The sequence below is a fragment of the Neovison vison genome, chromosome 11 (assembly GCF_020171115.1).
Source record: "Neovison vison isolate M4711 chromosome 11, ASM_NN_V1, whole genome shotgun sequence".
In the NCBI taxonomy this organism is placed as follows: Eukaryota; Metazoa; Chordata; class Mammalia; order Carnivora; family Mustelidae; genus Neogale; species Neogale vison.
Window position 1 is genome coordinate 33,010,400 of NC_058101.1, and position 13,106 is coordinate 33,023,505.

At 38.7% G+C, this 13,106-nt stretch overlaps 1 protein-coding gene across 4 annotated transcripts in view; it reads left to right on the plus strand.

Annotated features, from left to right (window-relative positions):
* Positions 1-13,106, plus strand: part of ATP8A1 (ATPase phospholipid transporting 8A1) — a 231,171-nt gene that overhangs the window by 170,132 nt on the left and 47,933 nt on the right. For all 4 annotated transcript variants that reach the window (XM_044224040.1, XM_044224041.1, XM_044224043.1 and 1 more), the window contains 2 exons: positions 6,772-6,955; positions 7,059-7,169. In XM_044224040.1, the coding sequence (XP_044079975.1) occupies positions 6,772-6,955; positions 7,059-7,169 (295 nt within the window). The remainder of the gene's footprint in view (positions 1-6,771; positions 6,956-7,058; positions 7,170-13,106) is intronic.

Consider the following 13,106-nt stretch of genomic DNA (forward strand, 5'->3'; position numbering starts at 1 on the left):
TTTACTAAGTGTGACCCGCAAATTTACCACACTTCTTTAGCTCCTTTCGTCTTCAGGATTTTATTTCCATTTCTGTCAGTAACCAGCACTAGGTATTTCTAAGAGGAGAGGAAAGCCTTTGGTGAAATCCGTCCAAGTAGGAGAGAATTCCCAAAAAGGAGGGAAGGAAGGAATAAAAGAAAGGCAAGCTGGTCTCCTTACAGCCCAAGGAAGCTCCAGCCCTTCCTCAACCAGAGTCACAGGAAAAGGGAAGAGAGCCAGTGCCCATGGGCCCTCCAACCAGATATCAAAAATGGAAAGAGATGGAAGCCACTCGAAGAGCAAGGTCACAAAAGAGCAGAACTAGACAGGGGAAGCACTCTAGGCCTCCTTGAGTAGACATGCTTCCCAGGTGGGAGCACACCATTCCTCTGGGCAAGTTTCGCTAGACAGAGAAAGGTGGCTGGACCTTGTGCCATGAAGGAGAGATTTCTGTCTCTCTCTACCACTTATGTCTCCTTGGAGCAAGAGTCCATAGAGAGACCACTATCCTATATATAGGCTCATAATATTAACTCTTGGTACAGTAGTTCAACAAATGTTCTTAAATTAATAATTTTTTTAAAGATTTTATTTATTTATTTGACAGAGAGAAATCACAAGCAGGCAGAGAGGCAAGCAGAGAGAGGGGGGAAAACAGTCTCCCCACTGAGCAGAGAGCCCGATGCCGCGGCTCAATCCCGTAACTCCTAGATCATGACCTGAGCTGAACGCAGAGGCCCAACCCGCTAGGGGAGCCACCCAGGTGCCCCTAAATTAATAACTTTTAGGGGCAGAAGGAAGGTCCTAAGATCTTGTACTTTCTTCTCCTTTTTGTTCTTTATATTCTTCCATAGAAATTTCATCACATACTAAAGGATCATTTAAACCCTTGATGAGTGAGTAAATGCCTGAATGCACATCACCAGCTTTGCATTTTTTTTTTTCCTAAGCTTAGTTCTGACTCTTCAGTCAGTATATTTAATGGTGCTGCTAGGATATCCCACTGCTTTCTGAACTTCTGAGGGTCTAGAGCTTCCCTGAGAATTTTCCTCTTTAAATCATCCTACTTTTTTGATTAATGTTTAGATGGTAGATGGTCATTTTATCCATCACTCACATTGGAAACCTCAGGGTCATCTCTGATCCCACTGTCATTCAAAACCCCCTACACACCCCATATATCCTTTCTTTTCATTTTCTTTTCAATTCAGATACATATGTAGAGATAGGTATAGTTATCTACCTATATAAAAAAGATACATTTTGATGGGCAACCCAAATTAGTATATTTGATGCACAATTTCTACCATGCTCATTTTTTGCTCAAAATCTTTTTAGTTAACACCCCCTGTTGCTTAGGGCTAGCTGTGATATTCAGACTTTCTTATCCTGACATATAGAGCCCCCTTGTCATCTAGCTTTGACCCATTCTTACTATACCCACTTTCCCTTGAAGAAGTGATATGTTTCTTCCCTACTTAATAATTTTCCATCTTTTTTTCCTATCCCTGTGAGAAAGCCTAGAGAATCCAATAGTCCTTATGTACTTCCTCTGAAATCTAGATACAAAGCAGATTAAACAGACTTTGACTTCCAGCAACAAACAGTGAAAAATGAGTAAGAGTTGTAGGGTTAGTATAATGACATAATGAGATGAATTTCTTGTTTTTGCAAAATTACCATTTATTCCATTCCACTATATTTTTTACATATGCACTGGGCTGAATATAGTGCTAGGTTCTTGGTAACTAGATGTAATAAGAAAGAAAGACACAAAGACACAAAGGAAGGAAGTAAAGAAAGGAAAAAGGAGGGAAAAGGGAAGGAAAGAAAGAAGGAAATGAAGGAGGGAAGTGAAGGGAGGGAGGGAGGGAAGGAGGGAAGGGAAGGGAAGGAAAGGGGAGGGAAGAGAAGGGAAGGGAAGAAGTTCAGAGAGCTGTGGGGTATCCTAGCAGCATCATTGGGTATACTGACTGAAGAATCAGAACAAAGCTAGAAAAAAAATGCTGAGCTGGTGATGTGCATTCAGGCATTTGGGAAGGGAAGAAAGGAAGGGAGGAAGGAAGGAAGAGTAGCAGTGTAGACAAACTGTTCTCTGGTGTGAATACTGTAATAAAGGTTTCTACTATCAGGAATTTTCTCTTTGGGGTTTTGATAAGGTATAGTTTCCAGCTAGAAGTTTGGAATGCCTGTGAACACACACACGTGCACGCATATTCAGATATATGCTATCAATACAATCAGTCCTTATTTAAATTATTATCAGAACCCTTGTAACTGGAGACAGTAATAGTGTACCTGTAACAATCTGAATTCTGGGGGGGACAAAAAGAAAGAAAGAAAGCAGTCGCAGAAGAATTGCCTCTAAAATGCATTGCAGGGGGGCACTTGGTTGGCTCATTTGGTCAAGCGTCCAACTCTTAATCTCAGCTCAGGTCTTGATTTCAGAGTCCATGAGTTCAAGGCCCCCCTGAGGCCCCATGCTAGGCATGGAGCTTGCTAGTTAACTAACTAACCAACTAAAATAGGTAATATTTTTTTAAAAAATACATTGCAAAAAGACATCTTTTTAAAAGTTTCTTTCCCTTTTTTAAAAATGCATTGCAAAAAGACATCTTTTTTAAAGTTTCTTTCCCTTTTTATCCTGTGGAAGGCTATCTGTATTTTATTTCTGTCAACTCAGTCCCTGGATTATGAGGTCCGCTTGATGCCTCTGACTGCGCAGTATATCAACAGATGCTGCTCTTAGAGACGAGGCAGGAACTCACGCACCAGTCATTTGAATAGCACAGTTCTCTTACCTAGAAGTAGTTGACTGTTTCATTATGTACCAGGGGTGAAGGATAGTTTTGGGGGTGCTACGTAAGTGGCTGTGTTCATTCCAGTAATAAATTGATGAGGAGTTTCTAGAAGTATTAGCACATTTATGTAACTTTGGTACACGTAGGCAATTTTTTTGCCAAAGTTTAATCCCTCCTCAATTAAAAACTTCACAAAGGTGCCTAACGAATTTTGGCTGGAAGAAGAATCAGGATCTCAAAAGTTTTTGTCTTGGGGTTTTTTTCTCTCTCTTTTTATGATTTTTCTTTTATTAGTCAGCAGAATGTGACTCGGGGGGAACAAATAAACTGATATTTGCAAGGAGAAATCTTAGGAAGTGTGTTACAAAGGGATATACAGCAGAGCCCCCGACTAACAATCCTGACCTCTAAATAGTCACTAGGAACAGCCCTCAACTTAGTAAATACGGGGGGTTCTAGACACACAGGCGCACTACAAAAAACACTTCAGGATGATTAAGAAACACTCTGATCCTCCATGTTTTTACATTTTTTCCTATATTCACCTTCTAATGACAACTTTATAGTAACTCTTAAGTCTACAGTATGTTTTTGAGAGGATATATTACCGACATGATTTCTAGTGTGTATGATGAGATATTTTTTAGGTTGCCAATCTAGAAACACAATGCAATAAGATAAATTATTGTACTTCTTTTGGATACCTATAGAAAGTCCCCTAAAATATCCTTTATTGTATGTCTGCATGTTTCATCTTTATCTTTATTCCATTAAAAAAGGTGATTCATGGGGGCACCTGGTGGCTCAGTTGCTTAAGCGACTGCCTTTGGCTCAGGTCATGATCTTGGGGACCTGGGATCGAGCCCCGCATGACCTGAGCCAAAGGCAGAGGCTTTAACCCACTGAGCCACCCAGGCATCCCAACAGTAGATCTTTTTAGCTGATTTCAGTTTGATTAAACTGAGTTCCCTTCAAATACATTCTCGTCCTAAGACAAGCTATTGGGGCCCACAGCACATCATGCCCAGAGCTGGAAGGACACTTTTCATGAGTTGACTTCGTGCTTACTAAGCATCAGTCAAAATTGTTTTTAGGAAAACCATTTTGTATTTTGTATTTTGAGTTGTTTAAAAAGAAAAATGCTGTATCATCTAGAATGGGTAAGAGAACAGTAAACTCAGGTGAGGCATCATTCTTTTTTTTAAAGATTTTATTTATTTATTTATTTATTTATTTGACAGACAAGAGATCACAAATAGGCAGAGAGGCAGGCAGAGAGAGAGAGAGAGAAGGGAGGAAGCAGGCTCCCTGCTGAGCAGAGAGCCCAGGGGCTCAATCCCAGGACCCTGAGATCATGACCTGAGCCGAAAGCAGAGGCTTTAACCCACTGAGCCACCCAGGCGCCACCCCCCCATGCATCATTCTATTCTGATTTCCACTTGACTGGATTCAGCCATGGACTGTGGCTCATGACTGAGGTTTCTGCCACCAGAAAATAATCAGAATCTCAAACATCAGACACCTGTGCAAAGCAGGTTCTTAGCTCTACATCACAAGTTTGTATGTTTATGAGTTAAATGTTTTCTGCATGTATATTTTACTTTTTATGAATCCCCACCTAAGTCAGACATCTTTTTTAAGCAACCAACTGCTATGTCAAACACATCAGATATGAAGGCTTCCGCTGTTTCTCGAATCTTCTCCTAAGCCCATTGTCTGCTGTTAGCTTATAGATGCTCCTGCTAATAACAGTTGCAGTGACTCTGGGGAGGTCTCCCACTGTATCATCATCTTTAAAGTATGGCACGCAACACACACACACACACACACATTGCTCTTGCCAAGGGGATTAATACTCCACTTTTAACATCTGAGTTAACCACACTCACGAGGTTGGTGAAGGTCCTCAGCCAGTTTTAATTTGGGGGCATTGAAAATTGTAGTGTCAGGCAGGGAAAATAGTGGTTGGTTGTAATAGCCATGAAGAAAGAAAACAGAGCTGAGTCCAGCTCTTTTCTGATGTTTCTTTAAATCACTACTATTAGCTCACCATGCAGAGATTTCTCCTTTATTATACATTCAGCCAAAGTGGTGGAGGGGGTGGGAATACCACTGTTTTCTAGCTCCATCGATCCCATGGTGTGACCTCACAATTTTTTACATTGTGAGCCTGTTAAATTGTGAAGGGAATTTGATGATGGTTTTCAAATCCTTCTCTCTTTTCACGTCCATTGCCCATTTGCTGTTTAGATCATTTCTTGATGAGCTTTCTTTTTTGACATTTACTAAATGTTAGCTGTAGTCCATGTTTAACACACTGGCCTAGAGCCAGTAGGCTTACCAATATATTAGCCTGTTAAGAGAAATTAAATAAAATGTGAAAATGAAAGGAAAATTGCGTCAAAGAAAGATGGAGGCCAACCATGAAGAAGACCATAATGGCTGCTACTCACACCCATTCACTCGCTGTGCCCACAGTTGGGTCATGTTGTGCTGTTGCCAGACTCTGGGAGGAAATTCAAAGAAAGAATTAAACATAATTCTTGCATATAGCAACCATTTATTGAGTACCTATTCTGGATCAACATCGGCAATACAAAGATGAGGAGACTGGTTCACTCTGCAAGAAACTCATGGTTTCCTGTAATGATTCTCAGACCTGCAGTGAAACCTGGGCTGCCCTGACGGAAGGCTTTCAGAAGGGCAAGAGGGCATCCTATGTGTGCATGTCCATGCTAGGAATTGTTCCTAAGGAAATACTCAGGAAAACTGCAAGATGGCGTCTTTCAGAGTAATGTTCTCCATTCCGATGCAGAGTAATAAATGACCTACCAGAGTTCCAATAGATATGTGTTAAACACCTGTTCTGCTCCACCTTCATAAAGAACTTAATGAGTTATTTTTCTTGACTGCTGACATGGTGTGTGATAGTTGTTTCTTCGTATCTAATTACTGTCTTCATAGTTCACTGACTTAGTTCACTCTTTAGTTTTCCTCTTTTACTTGCCCATAGTTGTGGATGATACAGTGATGGTGCTGAGGCATGCTGTCTTTGAACCCTTCCTTCCCTCATTGTCATGGGGTTTACTTCTGAAGTGGCTTTTAAAGGTCTGTGATACAGTGATCCAGCATTAATACCAACTATGATTTTAGTACAGATGCTGGTGTCCTCTGTTCCTGCTCCATGTCTGTATAAAAGATTGCTTGATCCCACTTTGCCCTTAGTACCTTTGGAAGAAAATTGAACATGGACTATGCAATCAGGCATTTGGCATTTATTTGGGTCAATTCGTCACAGTGTTTGAGAACAGGTCAAGAGGTTAGCCAATTCCATACTCTTAATGAGTTATAAGTGGTTTTATTTTTTTTAAAAAGATTTATTTATTTGGCAGACAGAGATCACAAGTTGGCAGAGAGGCAGGCAGAGAGAGAGAGGAGGGAGCAGGCTCCCTGCTGAGCAGAGAGCCCGATGCGGGGCTCGATCTCAGGACCCCGGGATCATGACCTGAGCCGAAGGCAGAGGCTTTAACCCACTGAGCCATCCAGGCACCCCTCAAAGTTGTTTTAAATGTAGATCTAGTACATCCTTTAAGTTCTGCTTACAGAGGCTCAAAACTTTTATCTTCCAGGTACAGTATAGGATTTAGAATTTCTAAACTCCAATGTTAATTTTTTAACAAATTAATACAACCATTCTGGAACATACGGTTAACAGGGCCTTGTGGCTCCTACCTGTAACCTAGAGGTTTGGTTCTTAGACTTTTTCCTTAAAGTGGCAACCAGGTTAACAGAGAACTGAACATTGCAAACCTAAGACTTCCAGAATGGTATTTCATGGAACTCTTGTTTTGGATCTTCTGCTTCTTTTGTCCTTCAAGACAAAGACATTTCAAAATTCTTTTTTTTTTCCCCCAGAGTAGAGGTAACTGACAATCTGTTCTAATTTAAGGGTTTCTCCTCTTCAAAAATCTGAAGTTGTTGAGATGGTTAAGAAACAAGTCAAAGTCATAACGCTTGCTATTGGCGACGGAGCTAACGACGTCAGCATGATACAGACGGCGCACGTCGGGGTCGGGATAAGTGGCAACGAAGGCCTTCAGGCAGCTAATTCTTCTGATTACTCCATAGCTCAGGTAAAGCAGCCTTTCCGCCGAACATAGCATGAGTCTCAGTTGACAGTATGAAGAGAAAAATACTCATTTTTTCCTTATGGATTCTTTTCTACTTTTATTTTAGTTCAAGTACTTGAAGAATTTATTGATGGTGCATGGTGCCTGGAACTATAACAGAGTCTCCAAGTGCATTTTGTACTGCTTCTACAAGAATATAGTCCTCTATATTATTGAGGTAATATAGTCCTCTATATTATTGAGGTAATCACAGGTTAAGTTTAAAATCCTTGTCAGGTACATATATGTTTAAAGAAAATTTCTTCGTTGGTTTAGTGACTCCTTTGTTTGCCCACTTTTTATAACTTCCAAACATGTTCAAGTCTGTTGGCCACAGAGAATAATGAGTGTTTAAATTTCTGGCTAAAAATGTTACATTGTTTTGGTAAGATATGTTGAATTAGAATTGATGAAGTTATGTTTTCAGTTTTTAAGAGACTACAAACTGGGGCATCTGGGTGGTTCAGTCAGTGGAGCGGTTGAGCGTCTGTCTGCCTTTGGTTCAGGTCATGATCCTGGGGTCCTGGGATTGAGCTCTACATCTGGCTCCCTGCTCAGCAGGGTGTCTGCTTCTCTGTCTGCCTCTGTCCCTCCCCCAGCTTGCACACACACTCTCTCTTTCTCTTTCTCTCTCTGTCAAATAAGTAAATGAAGGATTTTATTTATTTGAGAGAGAGAGAGCAAGACATGAACAGAAAGGAGAGGAAGAAGCAGGCTCTCACTGAGCAGGGACCTCCCTCTCCCCCCACAACATGGGCCTAGATCCCAGGACCTTGGGATCCTGACCTGAGCCAAAGATAGATGCCTAACCGGCTGAGCCACCCAAGCACCCAATAAATAAAAACTTTAAAGGGAAAAAAAAAAAAAAGATCACAAACTATGTAGCATTTTTTATAAAGCTCAAGATCATACTAGAGAAAGCAATACACTATTTAGGGATACATACATGGAAAACTATTTAAAAAGAAAGTAAGTGAATGACAGACATTAAATTGAGGATAGTAATTCTAAGGGGTAGAATCAGGAAGGGTACACACATAGTTTTGTTTATATAGGTCATCTTATAGTTCTTATTGTTTCAAACTTAGTTATATACAAGTATCCCTTGCTATCCGTACCTGTTTGGCTTCGGAGTTGGTTGATAGGTAGCAAGAGTTCAGATAATGAAGGATTTGTCTGAAAATTATCAGAACATTCAGTTCCTATGTCTGGATGGCAACAAATTTCTATATTCCTTTTCTGCTACCATCTATAACATTATTATTGAAATTAAAACTTAACCCAGGTCAGAAATGTCCCCTCTAAAAGGAGGCATTCTGTTTTAAAAACATTTTTGCAACACCTGCCAGGCACCAGGCTTAGTTTAGCAATGACAGGAGGTTCCTCTCCTTCAGGAGCTTGCCAATAGAACACAACGTAAGCCATTATGTGTAATTTTAAATTTTCTGAGAACCGTATTAAAAACAACTAAAAATTAAAGCCCAGGTTAATTTTAAAATAACATTTTCTTTATCTTAGTATGTTCAAAATTACCATTTCAACATGTAATCACTATAAAAAATTATCAATACACTATTTTACATTCTTCATGCTGTTTAAAATCCTGTGTGTATTTTATACTAACAGCACATCTCACTTTGGACTAATCACATTTCAAGTGTCCAAGAGCCCTCTGTGACCCATGGTTACCACACTGGACAGCACACAACACTCACGGATATACTGAACTAAATGATTTAATCAGGACATGATAGAAAATTATTTGCCTTTTTTTGTTTTGTTTTGTTTTTTTAACCTATAGCCATCTTATCATCATAAGCTGTATTTGTAATACTTAAACTCTAGTAGATGTGACCAGTTTCTGGCTTCCTTTGCTGCTGTACACAGCATGGTGATAAGGGCCCCTTAGTTTGCTAAGAAAATCCTCCGTGTTGTACTCCCGCCTAAGGACCTGCCCACACCCCCGTAAATCTGCCCAGGGCTCCCTCACACACGTCTGTTTCTGCCACCTTGCCCTCCAATCTGCTGTGTCTGTCTACAGGTCTGTCAGGAGAGACACAACCTAACCGTTTGCTGTATGGAAATAACATCTCATACTTTACACTAAAGAAGTAACACTATAAACAAAGAAAATATCGGTGAATTTCACATTTACGCTACTAATTGTTAGTTGGGAGGTATTTGCTGTCTGTTTCGTTCAGCCCCCATTCTTTATGCCTCTGTCGGAATGCTTATCTCCTTATTAAAATGTTGACGGATCAGAGTTCTGATGAGACAAGCTAGGAAAATTGAAAGTTAGTTTCAAAGCATGCAGGCAGTTTCATTTATTGGTCACAAAAATGCTATAATTAGGCTACAGCCCATTAGGTAAAATAATCAAGTACTTGGACACATAAACAATCTATGAACTTATTGTTCATTACTGCTGAATTTTGTCTGGAATAGTCTGTGTTTTGAAGCAAAATGCACTTCTAAAATAGCTCAGAAGGTCCAAAAACAGATACATTCTTTGTTGTATGTGTAAATTTGTGATTCTTTTCTAAAATGATAATTTTTGATTCCCAATCCCCTCTGTAGTTCTAGTTTTCCTAATTATATTTTCTTCTCTCCCCAAACATTGATATTCAAAAGAATATCAGTTTATACAGTTATTTACAAATACCTTTGAAGATACAGGGAGTTCAAAGCCACGGGCACTGCTTACAAAAATTTAATTTTATAAAATGAAATGAGTGCACAACTCGTTGCTTTTTAAAAGCCTAGATTATTTGACGATCAACTGTGAAGCAGGCGAAACTTACGTACTAATGGGAGAAATAAAATATATTAAACTCATATGAAAAGACCAAAACTGCACGCCCTGTTTCAGATGCAGAGTTATGCGATTTGTGGTAGATTAGCCCTAAATTTCACTTGGCTTTGAATTTAAAGCCTCTTCATGAGATATTTAGCACTAATCAAATTCTTTACACATGGAAAAGGAAGTAAGTCCTAAACTCTACGGGAAATCTCCTTTTTAAGGTATTTTTCTTTTAGCACTTTATAGAAATGTATTTTGAATATAATTCAACTGTCTTGGAAAGGAATTGACCTTTTAAATCAATTCCCAGATACCCAGCATTTGCCCGCTAAAACAAGTTCTGCCGATGTTAATGGTTCATGTCACTCCCGTGAGTGAATAGACAGAGAACACTTTGCTGGGTGTCTCTGGTGTGGACAACTGCCAGTCTCCAATCTCCCCTTTCAGTTTTTTGTGCTGATCAGGCGTGGGAGCAGAGGACTCATTGACTGTTCATAAGCTGCTGTTTAATATGCAGAAATGCTCCATGAGGGAAAAGTCTGCGAAGCTTTGACTACCACGCCTCTGCTGGGACGTGGAACTCAGAAAATAATACCAAGAGAGGCAGGTCTGAAGTTTCTTTGCTAATAAAGGAATGGCCTGGAACGCTTTGGGATTCATAGATTATCAGCAACAAGTGCTTTTCCCATTGCTGTAGCGCCAGGAACGTCACTATCTAGCTCCTCTGTTGCCATAAATTACAGCCGAACAAACACACACAGACTTGGCAGGTTCCATATAAAATGCTTCCTTGTGGTGGCCGCCCAGCAGTAGCCCAAGGTGTTCATTGAAATCACCGGCTTGTTCTATAGGAATTTTTCCCCCTCTGAGATATCTGACTCTTTCCTAGCAAAATAGGACCTTTTCTTTCAAATGATGGGTCACATCCAGGTTTCCTGGTAAGATCCCAAAACAGTGGAGTGTTTCAAAGTTCCAGAAGCTTTGATTAAAGTCAAAGAGGTGATGCTTTCTGAGCACATTGTCCTGGGACATGGATTTCTTGTGAATTTAAATAATCTCCATACTTCCCGAGAAAGACTGGAATTTTCTTTCTGCATCCATGGTTCTTGTTGAGTCAAAGGAGGGGCTTTTATATGTTTATAGTCATTTAGGTGTTGTTTTATTTAGTTCAGGTTGTGTTTCTAATATATCTTTTAAGTACAAATCAGACTAGCTTGAAATCAGCCTTTCTGTAGACTTTTTCACTATCAAAGAACTTTTTCTCCTCTAAAATAATTAAACTTGAATGTCAAAATATTTGTATAAAGGTGTAGGGTACTGTATTGAAGGATTCTGTTCATATTCTAGTCATGTCTCCTCTTTTAAAAAATGAAATTAGAGTAAGAATTGTTTAATGTAGGAAGATGATTTGTAAAAACATGTTCACATACCTTTCAATAGGAGAAGTAAAAAGTTAAAAATGTGTTGATAGATTTCCACTTGAAAATTCCTGCATTTCTTTCATAAGGCAATTCAATTAGGCATTTTTAAATGAACTTTGAATGAAAATGTATTCATTTATTTGCAAACTATTTTAAATGTTAAGCTTTCTATAAATATTACTTGATTTGAGGGAGGTTCTTAAATTTCAAGCTCGTATTGACATTTGAATCCGCACCAAATGTTACATACACAGCTAGGACACCATTCACATTTACAAATGTTCACTCACACACGAATTTAACATAACTTTCTCATTGTATATACCATTGGTGACTGTAGATACATTTATGGCTATAACCTTTTGAACCAAGTCCTAGCCATTAAATAATTTGGTATGCATCTCTTTTTCAGACCAGCTATGATTGGACCACATCTTCATAGATGAGCGAGGCCATAATTTGAACCTTTGTGTTGAAAAATTCCACATATTTCCATCACACACTAAGATAGCTCAAAGAGGTTCTTTGCATGTGTTGCTGCAATAAGTCACAGTTCCCTTCAGGGAGAACATTACCATCAACTGGGAGTATCACAAATACATGTTTACATAATCCACATTTGAAGAAGTGAAAACACAACAGAGAGCATTAAAGCCCATCTTGTCACCTTGTATCTTCTTCTGCTTAAAATAAATAAATAAATAAATAAAGTCAGCAGCACCACCTTAAGGAATAAACTTAACTTCCTATAAACATGCCAAGTTTTTTTAAAGCATGCAGAAATGAATGGCCTAGCTCCTTGTCTAGGGCAAATGTTCAATTTTTTTCTGTATATAGATGGAGGAAAGCAAGCAAGAATTTCAGATCTGATTCCGATTCCTGTGCTTCTGTGATTGTTGCTGGTAATGTGTGTTACAACCTGAACACAATTCGGACTTATTTTTCATGTGCTATTGCTGCTTTGTTTTCTTTTCCATCTCATGAAGCAGACATTCGTTTTTATATATGCTCAATCATTCCTTTCCATGATAAAAAGGAAAAAGATCAATGTGGATACAGAAGCTGTTCATAGGGAGGCCAGCCTGGGTACATATTGATAAATGGTGAATTTGTAGCAATTCATGCTTCCATAATGAGGTTAAATGAAACGTGAAGTGTAGCAAAGTCCCTGCAACTCTGATTCAAAAATTCACTTGACTGGCACATCAAGACTGCTGTCCTCCAACAGGTTTTGTTGTTGTTATGCTTTGGTTTTGTATATGTGTTCACGTAGTAATCTCATTGCAGGGCTAGACTTTTTACTCTTCCATATCTACTTGATTTTTAATTACATTTAGATCGGCTTTCCTAAAAATAATCTACGTATTCCTGACTTACTAATACTTACTTTAATTTTGCATTTGTCTTAAGCATGTTAGAGAAAGTTGTTTTCATTTTTTTTTAATTGCCTTTCATTTTGTATCCAAATTTAAGACTGCTGTTTTGAAGAGAATTTCAAAATACAGAAGAACATGATGCTTTATTACTTGAAGATATATGCCTAATCAAAGCATAAATTCAAGTGACCAAGTATTTTTAATACATAAATTCAAATTTCACTTCCAGATGACTGTAATTATCAAGAAACACTTTAAAGGTTTATAAACTTTAATCCATTAATTCTACTTCGAATAATTATCTTTGGGGGGGCACAAGAAAGTTTTTGGAGGTGATGGATATGTATATTACCTTCAGTACAGTGACAGTTTCACAAGTGTACACATATGTCCAAACTTACCAAATTGTATGTTAACTGTGTGCAGTCTCTTGTATATTGATTATACCTTAATAAATCTTTTATTTACCAAGAAAAAATAATAATAATCCATCCTTAGAAAATAGAGATGCATAGGAT